Source organism: Amia ocellicauda, chromosome 2 (assembly GCF_036373705.1).
Source record: "Amia ocellicauda isolate fAmiCal2 chromosome 2, fAmiCal2.hap1, whole genome shotgun sequence".
Taxonomy (NCBI): domain Eukaryota; kingdom Metazoa; phylum Chordata; class Actinopteri; order Amiiformes; family Amiidae; genus Amia; species Amia ocellicauda.
This window is the reverse complement of record NC_089851.1, coordinates 30035754-30056933: the sequence shown is the minus strand read 5'-3', so window position 1 is coordinate 30056933 and position 21180 is coordinate 30035754. Positions and strand designations below refer to the sequence as shown.

At 37.2% G+C, this 21180-nt stretch overlaps 1 protein-coding gene across 2 annotated transcripts in view; it reads right to left on the bottom strand.

Moving 5' to 3' along the window:
- Positions 1–2405: 2405 nt before the first annotated feature.
- Positions 2406–21180, bottom strand: part of LOC136768241 (cadherin-20) — a 55296-nt gene continuing 36521 nt past the window's right edge. For both annotated transcript variants that reach the window (XM_066722338.1, XM_066722346.1), the window contains exons 2-12: positions 20152–20557; positions 14720–15014; positions 14350–14469; positions 13304–13471; positions 12718–12905; positions 10480–10733; positions 8095–8231; positions 6441–6562; positions 5665–5782; positions 4880–5131; positions 2406–4549 (exon numbers count right to left, since the gene is read on the bottom strand). In XM_066722338.1, the coding sequence (XP_066578435.1) occupies positions 4053–4549; positions 4880–5131; positions 5665–5782; positions 6441–6562; positions 8095–8231; positions 10480–10733; positions 12718–12905; positions 13304–13471; positions 14350–14469; positions 14720–15014; positions 20152–20397 (2397 nt within the window). In that variant the 5' untranslated portion in view covers positions 20398–20557 and the 3' untranslated portion in view covers positions 2406–4052. The remainder of the gene's footprint in view (positions 4550–4879; positions 5132–5664; positions 5783–6440; positions 6563–8094; positions 8232–10479; positions 10734–12717; positions 12906–13303; positions 13472–14349; positions 14470–14719; positions 15015–20151; positions 20558–21180) is intronic.

The window sequence follows — 21180 nt, the reverse complement described above, 5'->3', positions numbered from 1 at the left end:
TGTCAAAAGTGTAGAATTTAAAACAAGGGCAGTAATGTTCAGACTGTGCAATGCACTAGTTAGACCTCATCTGGATACTGTGTGCAGTTCTGGGCTCCACACTTCAAGAAAGATATCGCTGCTCTAGAGGCAGTTCAGAGGAGAGCAACCAGACTTATTCCAGGTCTGAAGGGAATGTCCTACTGAACATTTTGTCCTCAAAGTTTATGTGTTAGAAGCAGGAAAAATGGGCAAGCGTAAGGATCTGAGCGACTTTGACAAGGGCCAAATTGTGATGGCTAGACGACTGGGTCAGAGCATCTCCAAAACTGCAGCTCTTGTGGGGTGTTCCCAGTCTGCAGTGGTCAGTACCTATCAAAAGTGGTCCAAGGAAGGAAAAGCGGTGAACCGGCGACAGGGTCATGGGCGGCCAAGGCTCATTGATGCACGTGGGGAGCGAAGGCTGGCCCGAGTGGTCTGATCCAACAGACGAGCTACTGTAGCTCAAATTGCTGAAAAAGTGAATGCTGGTTCTGATAGAAAGGTGTCAGAACACACAGTGCTTTGCTGTTTGTTGCGTATGGGGCTGCGTAGCCACAGACCAATCAGGGTGCCCATGCTGACCCCTGCTCACTGCCGAAAGCGCCTACAATGGGCACGTGAGCATCAGAACTGGACCACGGAGCAATGGAGGAAGGTGGCCTGGTCTGATGAATCATGAGTTCAAGGTGTTGACTTGGCCTCCAAATTCCCCAGATCTCAATCCAATCGAGTATCTGTGGGATGTGCTGGACAAACAAGTCCGATCCATGGAGGCCCCACCTCGCAACTTACAGGACTTAAAGGATCTGCTGCTAACATCTTGGTGCCAGATACCACAGCACACCTTCAGAGGTCTAGTGGAGTCCATGCCTCAACGGGTCAGGGCTGTTTTGGCGGCAAAAGGGGGACCTAACACAATATTAGGCAGGTAGTCATAATGTTATGGCTGATCGGTGTATATATATATATATATATATATATACCCTACTTAATATCAATTTCAATTGTATTTTATTATTCTTATCACTTTATTTTATCATCACTATATTCTCTTAAACTCATGCCATGTAAGTATGTTTTCTTCTGTCCCCTTTATTTTTTCTTCTTTCATTTTGCAGTTAAAGTACTGTGCAACATCACTATGCTATCCACAAATGGTAAAGTCGGCTGGGGGTTAGCTTTCTTCACGCATGCGCTCTGTGTGTCTCCTAGTCCAACGTGCGTTACAGGTGCGCATCAGCACTGATCTTGTACACGCTCTTATGAGCTGGCTGGACATTTTGAAGAATATTGCAAATTCCACTTTCTCTTGGAGCAGCTTCTATTGGAGAACTGACTAAGCATCGCAGAATGTACTTAATTTACAAATAAGCTAGGAAGTGGTGCATGTGTATTGTGTTGGTCCGCCGAGGCCTCATAACAGTGCGTGTTTGGGAGGGGCACGCCAGGTTCAAGTGTTACCGCTCGCCACTGATAGATGCCATGCATTTCTGTTCAATAGGCAAAACTGCAGCGAATATATGTATGTAAAATGATACATTTATATACTGACTCATACTCATAATTATTTAGAAACCCTGAGGCTGCAATTATTTTAGTATAATATTTGCCAGATTTATTAAAAATGTAATTGCTTTCTATGCATTTTCATATAGAGACTACAATTATAGAAAAGCAAATTCTGTAGTCGCAAGTCATTATTATATACACACACAATTCTGCAGTGTTCACCATCCTTTTGATTGTTTTTCTCCAAATTATTTTATATTAACCACTTAGTATAAATACTAAGTCCAGCTGGTTAGGACGAGGACCCTCAAATGTTTAAAGAGATCAAATAAAGATTATTTGACACTAATACAGTATAATCTGGGGTTTCCCTGATATTATTAAGTTAAGAGTCAAATGAAAATGCTAAGCAAACATTCTAGAGTAACAAGAAACATTGAATATTCCCGATACTGGTCAAAAGTGACCAGCAAATTCAAAGGCTACATTACTGATGAGCGATGATTGATTGAAATAGGAATGAAAGGCAGTAAAGTTTTATCAATGTTGTGTTATCAATGCTGCCGTAAAAATAAAGACATTTCAGAACTAATAAATTATAAATATAAGATAACAAATAAATATATAAATCATGATTAATCTGAACATTACATTCCACTCCCAATATCAATGCATTCAGGCAAATAGGTGCCAGCAGTAAAGAAGGGCTACATTAATGGCTGCTGAACCGGGAAAATAATAAAGATCTATATTCCATGAACACCATGCCATAGAGATAAACATAATGAATGTTGTGAACAGATTTTTGCAATTTTTTCTTGTATTAAAGATGTTCTTAATGAACAACAACAAACAACATTTTTTTTTTTTTTTTTTATTACCAAATATACAAAAAATATATACATTCAAATACACATAACATATTTGATACCATGTATATTTCAAGTAGGTTCAACCCATTTAAATACTACTCAGACAGGCAGAGCCCATCTGAACTTTCCTTACCGAATGACATTGTTTTTATTCCATTGCTTATTTGGCTTTCCTATATAGAAGGTTCACTTTACATTTGGCACTTAAGCAGATCATCGGATTAACAGTGCAATGAAGATGGGTTTGCCCTGTCACTCTGAAAAGAGTCAGTGGTTTCACAGCTACACAGTCTAATAATGGTTTGCTCATTCTAGCAGTTGCTCATAACAGAATGGCTACGAATCTGTCCACACTAAAAACATATTCTAAATGTGGAATGATTAGTCCATTGTCTTTTCTAATTGGTGGGTTGGTGTACAACATCATCCTGACAAAAAGCCTTGCACTGCTATTGTGATATTCATTCTCAACTATTTCACTACAGTATATCAAATTAACTTTGTGTTAGCTTTGCCCTTAAAAACAGAAACATATTGTCAATATAATGTAATTATATGCTCGTCATGTGAAAATGAAATGTATCCTACACAGCTCAGAAGAAGGTCTCAGTGCTTATAAACTGTTCATACCTGTTATCCATAAATTCACTAAATCCATGTAACAGCTGCAAGTAGCCAAATAATGTTGGCAACAGATCTGGCTTTTACACTATACAGTGTAAAGGGGAAAATAATGTAATAACCTATTAGGTTAGCAACAAAACTGAGGGAATTTAAAAATACATTAAACATGACGTTTTACATCCAAATTGGACAACAAATAAACCTCAAACTTTCTACAAAATCTGAAAACAAAAGATCCTCAGGGAATTGTTCAGTTTAAACACACTTGGAGGGATTTAATATCTATTGTACATACATTATATCTTACATAATTTAAGTTTCAAAAGCTTCATGTTTTTCAAATCCTTGGGTATAAACGCACAGTCTGATAGTCCCAATAATTTATATAAAATATAAATACTGCATATAAATAAATATGAATGCTTGACAAGGTATCATTTGAAAATCACATGAATCTGCCATGAGGTTGTAAACCACCAGCAGCAAGAAAATGCAGATATAACACACCCTTTGAGACACCTCACCAAATCCATACATTAGAAATTCCCTTCTTTTACAAGGATGGGGCCATAGGGTATAGATACAAACCCCGCTTTATCAAAAACGGTACTTAATGTTTTTCAGAACTTCAGCATCAATTCGTTCTCTTGCCTTAGAGTTAGGTAAGTGTGAAAGCGCTTCAGAGAAAGAATCGTCCAAGTGTCAGGCTTCCTTTGCACAGTTTATTCTCATTAGAAACTTGTCAGGAATCCTGAACCAGCGAGCTCTTTCAGAGCTCACACTCTCCAGAAGGATTAGTGTTAATAGGTGTTGCTCAGCCTTGAACATCCTTTTTTTTGGAAGTTATATGGTCTTTTCTTTTTCAGAAAAAAACACAACAAAGCAAAACTAATCTCCTCTGAAGCAATGCTGTGTTAATGATCAGTTGGCACATATCCATAAGTAAGAAGAACTGAGCACGTAGCAGTTGGTGCTCAGATGTCTGTGAATGAGTGGAAAAGTTTCTCTTCTCTCAGTTTCAGGCAGCTACCACAGGGGGTCATTGGTATCTAAGACCCCATACATTTCAGCCAGTTTTTTGAATCGCGGTCCCCATTCACTGAGGTAGTCGTAGTCATGGTCAGTGTTGGAGGTGATGGACTGCAAAGAGCTGAGGGACTCGGCCACTGACCCTTCTCCCTCATAGGCATAGGTCTGGAGGGAGTCATAGGGGGGCGCACAGGGGTCTCCATCGGCCTCATACAGTTTTGCCAGGACGTATCCGTGAACGTTGCTGTCTCCCATGCAGGTCTGTGGCACGTAACGAGAGAGGCTCTCGATCTCGGGCAGCATGTCCTGCCTGATCTTGCCTAGATGGGCTTCTCTGGGATTCCACATGGCAGCAATGTCGAAGGCCTCTGTGTCCTCCTCCCCGCCACCCTCGTCATCATAGCGCACAATGTTCTCATGCACGTTCTCCTCCTCGTCCGAGAGGTAAGGCTTCTTCCGGTGGCTCCGCAGTGACAGGATCAGCAGGATCATTACTAAAAGGAGGCACAGGAGGGATTCACAAAACTAAATGTAAACAGGCATTTCAGCAACCTACTACTAGTAACACCTGGTAAAAGCACATTGGGATCAGAGATTCCCAAAGAACTAGGAAGGCATTTCCAATTCTCTGTTATTATTGACTGGAAAGTGAACATGACCAGTCAACCAGAGTTTGTAGAATTTACCCATCTCTTTTACAGTTCACCTAAATCACAGATCCTTCCCAGACAATAGGAGTGGAAAGATTAATGTATTTCTATGGCAAAGTAAACATTTCGATTTGGTGTACAGTTCTTAACCAAAGGGGGAAATGAGATAATTACCTAATAAGACGAAAATACACGCTAGAATGGCAATGAGGGCCCCTCTGCTCAGCGTGACGGGGAGTGTGTAGGCCTCTGCGTTGCACGACATGATGTTGCCGTCGCTGTCGCAGCTGCACACTCGGATGGTCAGAGTACTGGTGCTGCTCTGCATGGGCTGCTCCCCGTCTGATATGAAGATGGGCAGGTAGTAAATACTCTGCTCTTGTTGGGTGAAACCAGCTCGACGTGTCAAAATCCAAGCTGTGTTGTCTACGAGAGTGGGAAAGGAACATAAAACAATTCTGTTTTGCTGCCTTACTTTTTATTTTATGGCATCAGATGTAAGCACCTAAGCTGTTATAAAAATACTTCAATCCACTTTACTAAAATAGAATTACAGTCTTGAAAATCCAGACGTTGTGTTTTATTTGGTATCCCTCTATAGTCAGTGTCTTTTAAACATGTCTTAATATTAAATAAGTGACATACCAGTATTATGAATTAATGTGATGATTCTCATAACTATGTTAAGTTCATATGCAGCTAAACAGTACGCCATCAGTAAATGCATTAGAAATTACGCTTATTATATTTTAAATAACCCTCAAACAATAATTGATGCACATCTGTTTAAGCAAGCTTTGTTTTTAATAATTTTTTTTTTTTTTTTTTTTAACAAAATACAAACCACTGAGTAATGCTAATGATTTCTAAAGTATGGTCATCCTAATGTTGCAATAGTACACTTTCCCAGTATGACATCGTTATTTTCCCAGGCAAACAATTAATCCCATCCCCCTTACCTTGATTATCTCTGAGGGTGAAGTTGGGGTTGTTCGCAGCCTCAGGTGCCAGGCTATAGTAGAAGTGTTGACCTCCAAGTGGGTCATCTAGGTCCACAGCAGTGACTGTCTGAATCAGCTGAGGTTACAAACACATATAATCATATATTTAATGCCACAAAATATACAGTATACTTTAGATGTGGTCCTATTCACAAAAGTGGAAATGCCACATGGTATATAGGGCTACTGAGGGTGCAGACAATGTTGTTTATTTTAGTTGATTTGAATCACAGATCACTAATGTATTTAAAGGACTAAACTAATAGAGATCTCTCCTTTAACATGTGTAGTACATCATTTGATGAGGAAGCTAGTTCACAAGTGTGTTTGCACAGCTCTACAAATGGGAAAGCTGTGTTTTTTCCTGATTAAATCAACTTTGGGAATATTTACATGAAAAGTCAATACAACAACACTTTCTCTGCCAGATTTATTTTACTGTTAAAAAATAATCGCCTGACAAATACGGCCATAAAAGACAAAAAATGCATTCCGTACTCCAACCCTTTTGGCAGCCTCTATTGGCAGGGAGTCAGGAGAGTGAATGATAAAGTCAGTAGTACTGCGGACGTAAAACTGTTGTTTTTGTTGTAATATTTTAGGAATAATAAAGCAATGGCTGTACTTTTGAATATTTTCTTTAAATAGTACTAACAGACTAATCAATATCATGGTGTTACTCATTTTCAAAGGGGTGTACTGTGTAGAAAATGAATTATCCCGCAATACATTACCTGTCCAGGCTTTGCATTCTCGCAGACAAAAGCTTCATAGTACTTTGCCAGTTCTGGGGGGTTATCGTTCACATCAAGGACTTTCACATTGATAGAAACACTTCCAATTTGGGAGGGGTTATCTGTAAAAAAAATATATATATATAGTTTATAAGCAAACCATAGATATTTGTTTAATATTCAGTGCTGGATAACCTGTGATTTCTTGAAACTAAATAAAATTGACATCAAAATGATAAATACTTTTTTTCTTTGCCATGCTAACTGGAGAGGTGACAGTGTATCCGCCGACTACGAAAGACATTTCAGTGTCAACAGCCGCATTAGCAACACAGGCAAAACCTTGTATCACCCTCTGAGAAGTCCTCACCCAGAGTTAACACGCTCAGATGTCAAGTGCTTTCCCCACACATGTATTACCTAGTGGGGTGTCAATATCAGTTCTCACTTGACTGGACTTAGGGCCATTCCCTTAGAAAATACAAGCTGCTTAAAAACTCTGCAGCCAGAGTCCAAACAGGCACTGAACCAACAAAATATATTACACCTGTTTAAAAGTTCCTTCACTGGCTTACTTTAAAGTTACAAATTGATTTTAAAATCCTCCTGCTTGCTTTTAAATCCCTACATAGACTTGCTTCACCTCACCTAGCTGATCTTCTAGTTCCGTGTCTTCCAAAACTCACCCTAGTGCTTCACTGCTAGAAGTTCAGAGAGCCAATCTTAAATCCTTTAGCTCCACAGCCTTCTACTGCTATGCCCCAAAGGCTTTGAATGTGGTCCCTAAAGAAATTAGACAAGCAGACTTGATGCTTGCCTTCAGCCACTTATTGAAAACCTATCTGGTCAAATTACTTTTTAATTGCCAGGATTTTAATGTCCTTGCTTGTGAAGCTTGTGAATCTAAATGTAGGAGGCTATATAAAGGTACTATTGATAGATTGACTAAAAACACCCATGTGGCTATTATATATACGTCATATAAATATACAATTTGAACAGTTGATGTCAGCACACCCTGCTTTAAATGAGGTTAGAACATGTTTTGTTATTTTGTGTGGCGCAATCCGAATCACAAAAATGTTTCAGTCAAAGGAGTAATCAAATTAAAAGCAGTGATATCAGTAAATAAATAAACAGACATATTACAAACACGTTGAAATAATGTTGAAGAATCAATTACAGAATAGGCTAATGTCAAGGAAATTTGAATGCAAACCTTACTTTTGTTCTTTTACATAGTATCTTGCATATCTGATTAAGATAAGCAGGGTGTCACTATTCCCTGGGATGTTTTAAAACATGTTATCCACAAAAGGGCATCTATTAAGCATAAAGTGCAGTAACAAATAAACTGAGTCGTCAGGAAGCAATATTGCTGTCATGCATCATGATCTCGTATATCTGTCTTTATATGATTTCAAAATATATGTATACATATGTTACAATAAATGCAGCAGATGCTAGCCTGGGTCAGCTTTTATTATTATTATTATTATTATTATTATTATTATTATTATTATTATTATTATTATATATTTTCTCTCCATTTCTACCTTCAACATTTTGTCAGCATGAACCCACAGTATCATGTCATTTGGTTCTCTGCCAAGGCAGGCGAAGTTATTGCCTGACCTTGCTGTCTGCTACTTACTCATTTCCATAGCTAGAACAGTGATGTTGTGCCAGGAGAGCTCTTCGCGGTCCAGGGGCCTTGCGGTCATCAAAGCCCCTGATGTGATGTCAATGTAGAAGTACCTCCCCGGATCACTCTTCCTCTCAATGGAATATCTGATCAGATATAACCACAGTGCATCAAAGTGAGGAAAGCTCATACAGCCTATTCATTTCAAATCATATTGTTAGTTTTCTACCTTTACTATTATTTTCCATATATGCTTGTTATTTATTTAGTTTCATAAAACATTTTTTTCCCCCTCAATGTACTATTTATTCAAAGTGGGAACAAAGTGTATTCAAAGTGGGAACAGCTAAATTATACATTTTGTGTATGTATATATACACACATTTACATAAAAGGCTGTTTCTGTACTTCTGTAGTTTACAATCCTTTTTCCATCCACTTGGCATTTGTAACATTGTATGATTACAACATTAACGGTTTAAAGCAAGGTAAGTCAAGGCTGACACATTAAAGGAAATAAATTCCTCCTAGATACATAAACTACGCGAATAGTGTTTTTTGTGGAAATTAATTAAAGTGAACCTCCTTGTGAAATTGCAGCGAATTTGACTGGCAAACACAACATTGAGGCCTTTTACACCTTCGTATCCTGTCTATGTAACAAGAGGTCACGCAGAGCTTGTCCTTATCTGTCATGTAATTATATTAAATGCACAATTTATTCCTTGCTAAATCATGGCTGGGGCAGTGCTTTATGATCCATTTATAGCACTACCATGCCGGTGGCGTATTTTGTAAAGCATCATTCATGCTCTCGCATGGAAGTCCTGAAGTATTTATCATATAGGCATAAAAACTGCAGGCATGAGTATGATAAATCCACATACACAATAATGGAATATTTGTCTTTTCTTTCTTTAGTAGATTATTAAGTACGAGTCCCTGACCACACGGATTTATATGCATCTTCAAATGGAATTAAAGCATGGAATTCTCATATTCCTCATGCTTTTGAGACTGAATTCCCATAACTGATTTAAATGTGTTTTTAAACTTTTCCATTATTATTGTTTTAAATAATGAGCTGCTTATAAATGTACTGTCCATAATGGGTGGTGGTGATACAAAGCCAGCAAGTGCAATCCAGTCGTTTAACATTGCTGTGCATGCAGTTAGCTCGGACACCTACAACACATCAGAACAGAACGCTTCAAACTGAGAGTTATTTCAGCATACATTTCAGCCTGAGTCTCTCGTCTAAAGAGTGAATTAGGCCACGGTCTCCACATGCAAGTAGAAACTAGTGACTGAGAAATGTAAATGCTTCATGAGTTTTTGTTTGCACGTCCCTCTTACTTTAGTTATGGAAATCTGTGAAAAACACACATGATGCCCATCACAAACAATTCTGCTTTTTAAAACTCAGAAATATTTTTCAAAATTAATAATAATACAATAGTGTATCCAAAAAGCACGATTCCTCTATTAGATATGAGGTGCAATGGTAGTGCAGCACAGGTTGTGACTCTTCCTCTCTGGAACAGTTAGCCATTACATATTTGTCTCACACCAGCTTCAAAGCAGAGAAAATAAACAATGCTGCCCTCTGCAGATAATTGTGTAGTATTACATTCAATTGAGAGGGGTTTGTGGACTAGTGGGTTTAATTACACATTAACTTGCCATTTAAAGCAATGCGGAGTGAAGAAATTATGATATAAATTTGTCTCGCACCATCTACCTTTCTTTTCTGATAATATTTACATAATAATTAGAATTTGTACTACTATTATTATTATTATTATTATTATTATTATTATTATTATTAATGATAATATTCATATTATTTATAGTTCATATGCAGTAACATAGATGGTTACCAAATTATGGTTTAGTGTATACTCTCTCTCTCCCTCTGCATGTAAAAGTACTTATTATTATTATTATTATTATTATTATTATTATTATTATTATTATTATTATTTATTTCTTAGCAGACACCCTTATCCAGGGCAACTTATAAAATATAAGCACAATACAAAGTGCAAAAATACAGTGCAGTTCAAGGCATAAAACATTACAAATTCTTATTAATACTATATCCCTGTGTGCCCATGGTGACAGTATGTTCATGGTTTCTGTCCTGTAATTGTTGCCTCTGTACAGTGACTCCAATCAGTATATTCATACCTGAACTACAAATATATATTGGGATAATAGCATGTGAACCAAACAAATCTCATATGCACATAACTTTTTTTTATATAAAAACAAAACTGACACACTGAAACTATACACATTAATTTTCACTAAACCAGATCTAGGTAGCAAAGACGATAATTCACAGACACAGCACCTGTTTTAGAAAGCTACCACTCCCACTGTTTTGGTTACCTGATAGAGTTGTTGGCCACATCGGGGTCCTTGGCAGAGACGGACTGAAAGACGGTGCCTATTTCTATGTCTTCAGGCACTTCCACAAAATAAAAGCGTGAGTCAAACTGGGGTGGCTCGTCCACATCCTCTACACTGATGTGAATGATGGTCACATCGCTGAAAGGGCCTCTGCTCAGGAACCGGGGGTCCAGGTGAGTGTTGGCCCCCTCCACTTTTAGGGTGTAACTCCACTTTGTTTCGAAATCCAGCTTCTGTAACACATATGAAGGCATGTCAGTGAGTATCTGAGGACCCAACCGCACAGGATACAAGAGCTGCTCTCCAACACAAAGGAGCTGAAACATTATTCACAGTGTGTCTTGTATGCTGGTGAAGGTTTCTTGCATTTAATGTAAAACTTTGCTCTTTGACTTTCAATATGCAGTTTTTGTTAACTTTTATTTCTGAAATTTGAGGAGACAAACCTCATGAAATGTACTGCTTTTGATTCAAACGGCTGTTATAATTACAACACAGATAGAGGGCACAGGGCTAGGGGCAAAGTATATCCAAACACTGCTTTTGTGCACCTGCTGGAGACGAGCCAAGATGTAATGTTTTGATAGCAGAAAATCTCTGATCCAGGTTTCTTTGTAATTTGTCCAGTGAGTCATTTAAGAGCAGCTTATAGGCAGAGTTCACCAGCTCTGGTGCTGTAGAATTACTCGGTAGCAATTGCACAACTGAACATAGTTCTGGCTTAAATTAGAAGTGAAGTTAATATGATCTTCAGATGTGGATTGAAGCTACCTATCCGACCTTATGTTTCGGGGCCCTCCAGGACAGAGGTGTAACTATGTGGTATTAATACCATTTCGTGGACTCTGTATGCAATGCTCAGTATCAGTAAGCAAACTGCTCAGAAAACAGCAGACTCCAGGCATTAATATTTCATATCAAATCATGAAATATACATTACAAGGCAAAATGTATCTGATTGTTTCATAAAGATCAAAGTCATTCATATATGCTAATTTGCCCACTTATTTTAAGTTTCTTGCATCTGTGTTAATTTGATTTGGTCCTATAGACAACCCATATCTTTGCAACACACATCTTTCATATGGCATGCATTTATTATGACTTACTAATAGGCCACCTGAAGAAGGCTTCTCTAATATTTAATTTTGGAGGAGAATAGAGTCCCAGCTGGTAGCTGGGTGAAAACAATAGCTGTCAATTTAGTGAAGCTTCCTGAGAGACTAGTTAAAAATCTGCTTTCAGATTCATTCTTCAAAGTACCAAGCAGTACATGAAACCAGGTTATTCAACCAAGTTCGCTTTTCTTTGACCTGATAACAACAAGGCAGGCATCGTTAACTCACAAGAAAAGTGTCTGTACTAACTGTCAAAGCAGTTTTTGAAAAAACAACTCCTACATTATTTTGCTGTTAACTCATTATAGCCAATAAACCCCACTACCAAGAGTTAATAAGCCTAATTAACCGTACAGCGATATGGTGTATATCATTAAAAGCTACAGTATAAACTTGGAAACTCTAATGTAACTATGCAATGATATAAGACATTATTTAGCGGTTTCTCCTCAAGAACATCTTTGAGTAACTTTTTTATTTTTTTTAATCTTTCTCTGCCTCATTTGCTGCCTGAAAATAGTGAAGCTCTGTATTATAAGTTATATTACTCCAGGGCAATGACTTTCACTGTTGAATTCAATCAAGATGCTTTTTATCATGTCGTTCAACATTTCAGGGTAGACTACAGCCCACTTTGTAGTAAATTCACTAGATTTGCCCAAATTTCTGTGCAAAAATCAGGCCCTTATTTTTTTAAATATTAAAATCTCAGAAGGTTTTATGCAGGCATAAACAAAAGGGATTGCATATCAAGTAAATGTACACTCAGCACATAATTATATATGAAGGTCACATAAAGGGTCACACTTTAGAATAATGGGCTCTAATGAATTGATGCATGCATAGCACAGGAATAAAAAGCAATGTGTAACAAGGTGAGGGTAGAGGATAGGGGTTCAGACTAGGTTTGGGGTTACATACATGTATAAGTGATTAACATCAGAACTCGGTGGAAGTGCATGAGGCATTCATATGTTATTCCTGTGGGATTCCTACATTAATCTATTAAAAATTGCAGCCCATCATTGTAAAGTGTTATCAAAAAAACAACAATACAACCAGTATTCTTTCCATTTGTTTCTCAACGTGTATATCTTACCTTTTTAATGGTGATAATGCCAAACTGGTTCGTAGTGTCTGTACTGATGTCAAAGGTGTCCCTCCCATCGCCATCAATAATGGTGTATCGCATTTCAGCGTTGATTCCTTCATCCAGGTCCTTAGCCCGAACGCGACCCACTACCGATCCCACAGGGGCCGACTCTGGCACACTCATTTGATATAGCTCTGCCGGCAAGAGGAGACATGCTGTTAAACAAATCGACTGTTTTAATCACAGTATTTTAGGTTGGATGTTAAAAGTACCACTGTTTGTTCTAAAGAGACAAAGACAGGGTTTTCATTAGGTTAATAATTTAAGAAACTTAACATGACTGAAGAAGTAAACATGTAAAATTGATAATAAAGATGAACTAAGATGAAGATGAAGAATACACTATTGAATAACAATACTTAAGGAATGAAAGAATGCATGTGTACATACAAATATACAGAAATTAAGCATATATATCAGTTTAAATGCCATTTTTGTGAAATTATAGCGACTGAGATTCAAATGTGTACTGAATATCTGCTACACACTTATAACATGATAAAGTAGACAGTACAGTTCAGAAAGCACTTACTCTGAGCAAATTTGGGAGGATTGTCATTGACATCGCTGAGGGTGATGTTTACGGTGGTAGTACCAGCTAGGCCACCCAGCTGCCCCCCCATGTCTTTGGCTTGAATAATCACTTCGTAATTCTCCTTGGCTTCTCTGTCCATGTTGGGTAGAGACACTCGGATGATGCCTGCAAGTTCACCGCAGTTCAATCGTGAAATGTCACTTAATAAATAAGATAACAGGGGAACCAGCCACATCCAATTTATGCTGGGTAGACTGCAGACCACTATTGAGCTTTGGTGTCATTATTTATGCAGTATTAAGCCTCAGTATTCAGTATTCGTATGTGCTGTAAGTTAATTATTTTTTAAAGATCATAACTCAATATCTCTGCATATTTATATGTGTATATATCTATAGCATTGTATATTATATATCATTATCATTGAATTCCCTTGATTGATTAAAGCTTTAAAACAATGTGCATTATATAGTTTTATAGTTTTGTGTACTCATTTTTGCAGTGCATGATAATGGACACAAGATGGCACCATCTGCTGTACTGAAATCAAGCACGTGACAACACTGCACTTTCCTGTCAACAGCCTAGAACTAGTCCACTACTTAATTCTTAAAATAAACTAATTATTTACTTAAAATATGATCAGCATTTCTCAGGTGTATCTGGTGATGTATTTAAACAAATGTTTTTCACTAAAGATCAAAGGAACAAATTCTATCCAAAATACACAACTGTAACAAGCTGTATTTCTGTTTTTCTCTCAGTTTTTGATTTTAGGGTTATTGACATACAAAAGAAACAAAATGGTGAAGGCTGTGGATATGTGTTTTCAACATCAGACACACACACACACACACACACAGCAAATTTATTACTTCTAGGTAGAATACACTAGAAAACGATGTTGTCCTGACTTAGTAGTTGAGATTTCAGCTACTGACATCTGACAAATATTATATCAATATCAGTATATTATCGGTTTATTAATGCATGCATGATAACAGTGTTTTAGTGTTCAGCCCATTTCAGGCTTCATTTCATACCTGTCCGAGGCTCCACAGAGAAGTAAGGCTGTCCCTGCAGGATACTGTACACAACCCTTGCACTGTTTCCATAGGTGGGGTCATCTGCGTCTGTCGCTGTCAGCTGCATGACAGATGTCCCTACAGGAAAAAATACATGAAATTAAATTATATTAAATGCTAATGCTATTAGTACTACCACTGCTGTGGTATGCATTGATTCATTAATCTGGAATTTGATGCAATTACTGTAATGTATGAGCAATTTTCATTAATATTTTCTCTTTATAATTTATTAATAATGTTTGTGGATCTTTTCTGTTTTTCTGAAAGTGCTGTAAACCATTGTGGTCCCTTCACCAAATGCATTATAACAGAGGCTCGTGTTTACCTATCACAGACATCTCCGGGACACTGGCCTTGTACGGGCCATCTAGGAACTTCGGTTCATTGTCATTAATGTCCTGGATTTTCACAATGAACTCAGATTCTGGTTCCAAGGGCTTGCCTGTCTGCCGATGCAGAGCCTGAGCGCGGAGAATGTATTGTGCTTTCTCCTCCCGATCCAGCCTTTGAATAGCATGGATGTCCCCGGTATTGTCATCAATTGTGAACATTGTTCCAGCTCCCTCTCCTGACAGAATGTACCTTATTGAGCCATCACCTCTGTCCATGTCTGAATGAAGCTGATAGGAAAAAACAAACAACACTTAGTGAGGATATGATTTTTCCCTTCTCTATATTCTTTTACCGTACAATCATATAAACATGGTGTATGCATCCTTTTTAAAGGACACATAGTCCTGCTTTATGTTACTTTGTTAGATATATACACTGATATATCAGGTTCACCCATGTCATAGGAAAAGGTATGAGGTGAATGTATTGACAAGTTTTAGCCTTTAACATAAGAACTAAAATCCTAGTTATCAGTACAAATAGCATCTGGAATTTAAATGCAATTTAATTTTCCTTTGCTACAGCCATTCCTTAACATACCTCCTGACCAGTAATAATGAATGAAAAAAGGGGTTATTATGCCAATCAGTGCCCATTTGATTGCTGCTAGCTGGCTGATTCAATGGCTTAATGTATGTGCTCCAAAATAGATCTTGATGCATTTGTGACTGCTGTAAGAACTGGTAATTTCCTAAAACTATTCACTAAATAAATATGTGCCTCCTTTTCCATCTTCATACCTTAATCTGCCTTCTTCTCAAATATAGACATATCCTCCAGTCATTGTCTCTCTACAGAGTGTGAAATAAAAGCCTGCTGAATTAGTTTCCTATCTTAAGGCTTTTAACTGGACTGTCATCCTCAGTGCTTGATAGGAATTATGTAGTCACCTTGCAGTTGTCAGTCACTACAGTAAACATACAAACATAGCTGTTTTGCAATCTACTTTATACAATTTTCTAGAAAATGATTAACAGATCTTCTGTTTTAGTAGATATCAAATTGCCCATCAATTTCAAATTTCCCCCCACCAAGAAAGTGCTGATAGTAAAAAGAGTCAGTAAGAGTCAAGAAAAGAGTCCGTAAGGTCTCAAAGCCGGGCTTAGCTGCATTTTTCATTTCATAGCCTTTCTAAAGGCTCTTTTCTTTTGTTATCACCTGGCAGTATCCCAAACCAATGAGATTGGTCCACAACTTTCAACCCTTTTCCCCAGACACACATCCACACCCTGGGAGGGCAGAGCACCTGACCAGCAGGACTCCCATTTGTTTGTGGGGAGTAGGAGCTAGAAGGTGACAAGGAGAAAACACACTAAGGGCCGGATTAAATCAAAACTTTGACCCACATGCTGATAGCAAATTACAAATCTGTACATCATAGTGGTACATCAAGTAGTACATTTATGATTAGAAGAAAGTGGCATCTTACTAAAAATGAAGTCACAACTGAGCACAGTTCTGTAGTTTTCTATTATCAGGTAGGTCAATGTTTTGATTTAATCCGGTCCAAAGAGAAAAAGAGGATACTTTGAACTTGAGTGGACCTGGTGATGAACGTCTTGCTTATGGAATTTGACTCTGCTTTTGGAATTGGACTGTTTGGGTAGCTATAAAGGGTCATATTGCTATGTAGCCTGGGCCTAATTGTGCAGGATATTCACAATGTTACTTCAATACCTCACAGTAAAATAATGTTTTTTTTGGGTCTCAAAGCTGAAGTTCTGTGAATTTACCATCACTTAATGATTGCCCCTTTGGAAAAGGCTTTGAAAATACGCCTCCAGTACTTTAAAAGCTTACTGTAGGTAAACCATCTGTCTGGCCAGATCAGGGTGATGATGGCATACCTATCAGTTTCCTAGCGCCTTTCAGCTTCTTATGAGAATCCCTGAAGTATGGAATGCTATGTTTTTTTTACCCTCTATGGGAGGACAAGTCTGCAGTTTTCTTTTCAGAAAAGGTTGTGATATACAATTATATCAACTGCATTCATTAATTTAGTAAAAATGTAATTTGCCATTAACTTAGTGTAACAGGAATTCTCTTTGAAGTTGGACTATTGGAATACGCTATAGTGTTTTAAGAATACCTATGAACATTGCTACTTTCACACAAAGAAATACAGATTTGCAGTTAATTGTGTTGTCACAATACATTGCCTTCTTTTGATGTCTCTAACCTTTTTGGAAGGTAAACAATTTCTTCCTCGGTTTTGTAAAGTATTAAGTAAACACAGAAATGTGTATATTTATATATTTAAGGTTTTTTCCTCAAAGACCTCCTGTAATGGAGCAGTCATTAGAGTGTATTGTTGTTGAATTCTTCTTTTCTGAATTGTACCCTTGAATCATGGAACCAATACAATAATATAACCCCCCTATTATTATACAAATGTAGGTATATCTGATATTTTTCAGATAGGAAACCACTTCAGTGGTAAATAACATTAAATTGATCAAATGTATACTTATGTGCATTGCTTGTTCTTTGGTCCTTTATATTAGAAACTAAAGTCAACTTTTTTTCCACTTTAACCCAGATATATATTCAATTGTACTATAATATTTATTATATATTAAATATCTATATTGATTTATCTATCTATATATCATCAGCCTATATCGATTCACTGCTGGATGAATTCCTCTCCAAGATGCTTCCACCTGCTACAATCTTTAGCTTCTCTATTCCATGCCATACAAAGATTATTAATTAATCTTCCCACCTTTTATGTGGTCATCTTCTAGGTCTTTTTTTAATCTCTTAGTATTCTAGAGCTTCCTTTGTCCATCTTTGATCTGTCCTAATTGCAATGTGTCCGGCCCATTGCCATTTTAACATTTTCATTCTTTTAGTTATGTCACATTTTTGTTACCGGAGCCATTAATGTATTTGTTTGTCTCTTCTTGTTGTTCCAAGCATACATCTTTCCATGCTTCTTTGGGTCTTTGCAGTTTCTGTATCATTTTGCATTAATTGACCAGGTTGTGAAATGTTTTGCAAGAATCTTCTCCATTTCTTCTCCAGATTCTTTTAGTTACTCCATTGTGATTCCATCATCTCCAAGTGTTTTTCCATTTTTCATCTTTATGGCATAGCCTACTTATTCTGCAATCACATCTGGCATTTCACTTGAGACTTTCTTTAATGCTGTCATTTATAGGTTTCATCTTTTGATTGCTGTGCATCATCATTCTTCAGGGCAATTATTTGATTTTCATATTTGTTGTTTTGCATTTTTGATGTTCTCGTTATTTTCAGTGGTTTCTTTAATTAGGTTCTTGTTAAGCTTTCTTAAAGCTTCAGTAATGTTTCCTTATGGATTTTACCACTGCAATGTCATGATTGATTTGGGGTCTTGGTTATACATTATATATGTAAACTTTAAGCAAGAACCAACATTCTATCATTTTTTAATAAAGTACTTGAAACAATGTATAAATATCTTAATAGTCTAAGTATGCAGCTGAAATTAAAATTAATCATGATATTATAACTTAAAAAGGTATATAGAGAGGTATAAAAATAACATGCATTCCAGGGTGAAGGTACTCTTTGATTGCTTTGAAAATGTAAGGTAGATCTGTGAGATATAGCACACAATTTACACATAGTCAGAGGTCTTACTGGTATGGTATTGCTTGAAGGAAAAGTTACATCTTATATGTTCAGTGGGTGTTGGTGGGAAAATACCAATTGCTAATGTTACATCATAAATGAAATGAATTTTATATGTAGCAGAGACAGGAACCACACTGATTACATTAGAATTGTACACCCTTCCAAAGTGTGTGGGTGCTGCAAATGTCCTTGAACTTCAGTATTTCATCCACTCCAGAGGCAATGGAAAGGTGAGGAGATTCTTTCCCTGCTATTATATTCAACTGAAGGAAAAGCTTTGGTGAAATAATTATCAGACTTATCAGAAAAACGATTATCAGATATTAGGATCATCATTTTTGCAACCTATAGTTTTTGATACTTGCTTTTCCACTGCATTGGCTCACTCCAGTGCCATTGAAAACATATTTGACTCAAAGTGCATTGCAACTTTTAATTTTGAACTTCACCAATTTAGAAATTCAGTTAAAGAAATTACAAAAAGCTGCTCAACACTGGAGTTCATGGAAGATATAATCCCCTCGGGCACAATCCACTTGGTGATCGTGCAGAGGAGCATATTTGTTATAGAGAGAAACACTAAAGGGACATTCTGAGTTGGTATTGTGATAATTGCCCCTGTCTTTTGTTAAAACTGTAGCATAAAAAATGCTAGTTATAATATCTTGATGTTGCATGTAATGAACAAGAAAAAATATGTATTGTATTGTACTACCCTATTTGTTGAATAACACTTCATTCCCCATCGTGCATTAAAATGCATTTAAAAATCAATTTGGTATGTCTTTGCAACATTTGGAAGTTATGGGGACTCAAAACAATGAAGGTGAAATTTGACATTTCCCAAGTTCTCTTCAATCACATCTGCCAACAAAAGTTAATCAGTGTCTGAAGATGCTTCTACGCTAATGACCTCCTGTTTGATCAGAGCAGGTTCATATAGCATCTATCTGCCTCCCAAATATAATGCCCAACACATTCATAAAGCCGTAGGGTAGTTTACAGTTCCTATGTTGCATATTTTCTTTAACTGTGACTCTGTATAGATCATGGGACCCTTGTATATGTTCTTCCTGTTATGGATAATTAAAAGCATAGGCCATGTCATCACACCAGTAGAATGGTGAACAGACATTTGGGAAGATGTTAGCTGTCCGATACAAAACCCTCAAGTCATTTTTAAACTAATCTCTCATAGTTATTTGATTGCATATTTAAAGCATGCAAAAACAAGATAATGTTTAACCAAACTACTGGAAAATATAAATCAATGGGTTAAAGTAGAAACATCACAGTCTTTAATTAGGCAGTGCACCAGAGTGCTTTCCTTATGGTCAGAGCATCTGCTCCATGTTGTAATACAGGGGTCTGCAACCCGAACAAGTGACAAGGGCTTAAAATATGGGACCTGCTGCCTCCGTACTCGATGTTCAGCATATGGGGTAGAAGCAGGGGTAATGAGCACCCGTTGCACATAGCAGGTCGTCGTGTTTTGACTTATTCTGTGACACCAGGTTACACCACCTGCTCTTTAGCGTTGCATTGCTGTGTGGTCAGCAGCTTCTGTGCTATAAACAGAATCACACACCAGGTGCTCATATTTGAGTGGCATGACTGAATAGTAGCAGCTATCATCATTTATTTCAATCCAAAGGGGAACATATCAGAAACCCTGTGCAGGGGCTAAACATTCCTACTTTTAAATTTGAGCGATCTTTGAACCTCAGTGAATACATTTCTTACCTTGCCAACATACAAAGGCTCCATTCCCGTGTACTCTTCCAGCACAAAGAACTGGTTCCAGACCCATCCTCTTTTTACCCGATTGTGCTGCTCTGTCCTCTCTGTTTGAGTGGATGTCTTCTGTGACGTCTGTTCCTTTCCTGCACTGGGGTTTTCCTGAAATTCTTGACCTTGGCTGTGCAAGAGGTGTAGCAGAACTACCAAGCACAAACACTGGCCTCTCCTCAGTAAATTGAAGTCTCCCATTATGAAAAGTGAACACCCAGAATAAGTGTCCCAGGTTTTATTGCGGGTTAGAAGTACAGTTTTTGGAGAATATCTGCAGAATCAAAGGCAACTTTATTTTTCAGTGATCTCATCTGCTAAAGTTTTGATCACTTCAGTTCATCTGCAGTCTGTTGTTGTCCTGAAATGACACAAACAAACAAACAAATGTGTTAAGGGAAGTCAATGTTTTATATAATAATAATGCAAACATAGCATTCTGATGTAGATATCATTATACCTTTTTTGGATTGTTTTCATGGTCTTATGCTATTAGAACTGCTTGGTCACATACAATGTACCTTTTCCAAGGTTTTTGCCATATTTATATATCATTAACTCTTCTTTACATGAACTATATTGGACAAGCCAGTTTGGGTAATTGGATACTAATGGGCTACATTAGATTTCATGTTCAATTATTATTTTTTGTTTTTTTAAGGCACTATTACCACCACTATACATTGTGATATTGTTGTCAACTATGGGGTGCCAGCATTGATGTACTTGTTGTATCAGTCTAGCACCATCATAATGCCATATCATAGATTTTCATTGACATTGTGTTGCACTAACAGTTTTTAGCAATCACTTTTTTCTCTCTCTCACTCTCTCTCTAAAATACAAAAACCAGTAAATGGTAAAATCAATATTCATTCATGTTCTTTGGCTCTAGTGTCATTTTAGCACTTAACATTGGCAAGATTATACAAGGGATGCACATTCACAGCTTTGTTTTACAGCACATACAGCACAGCACTGTGT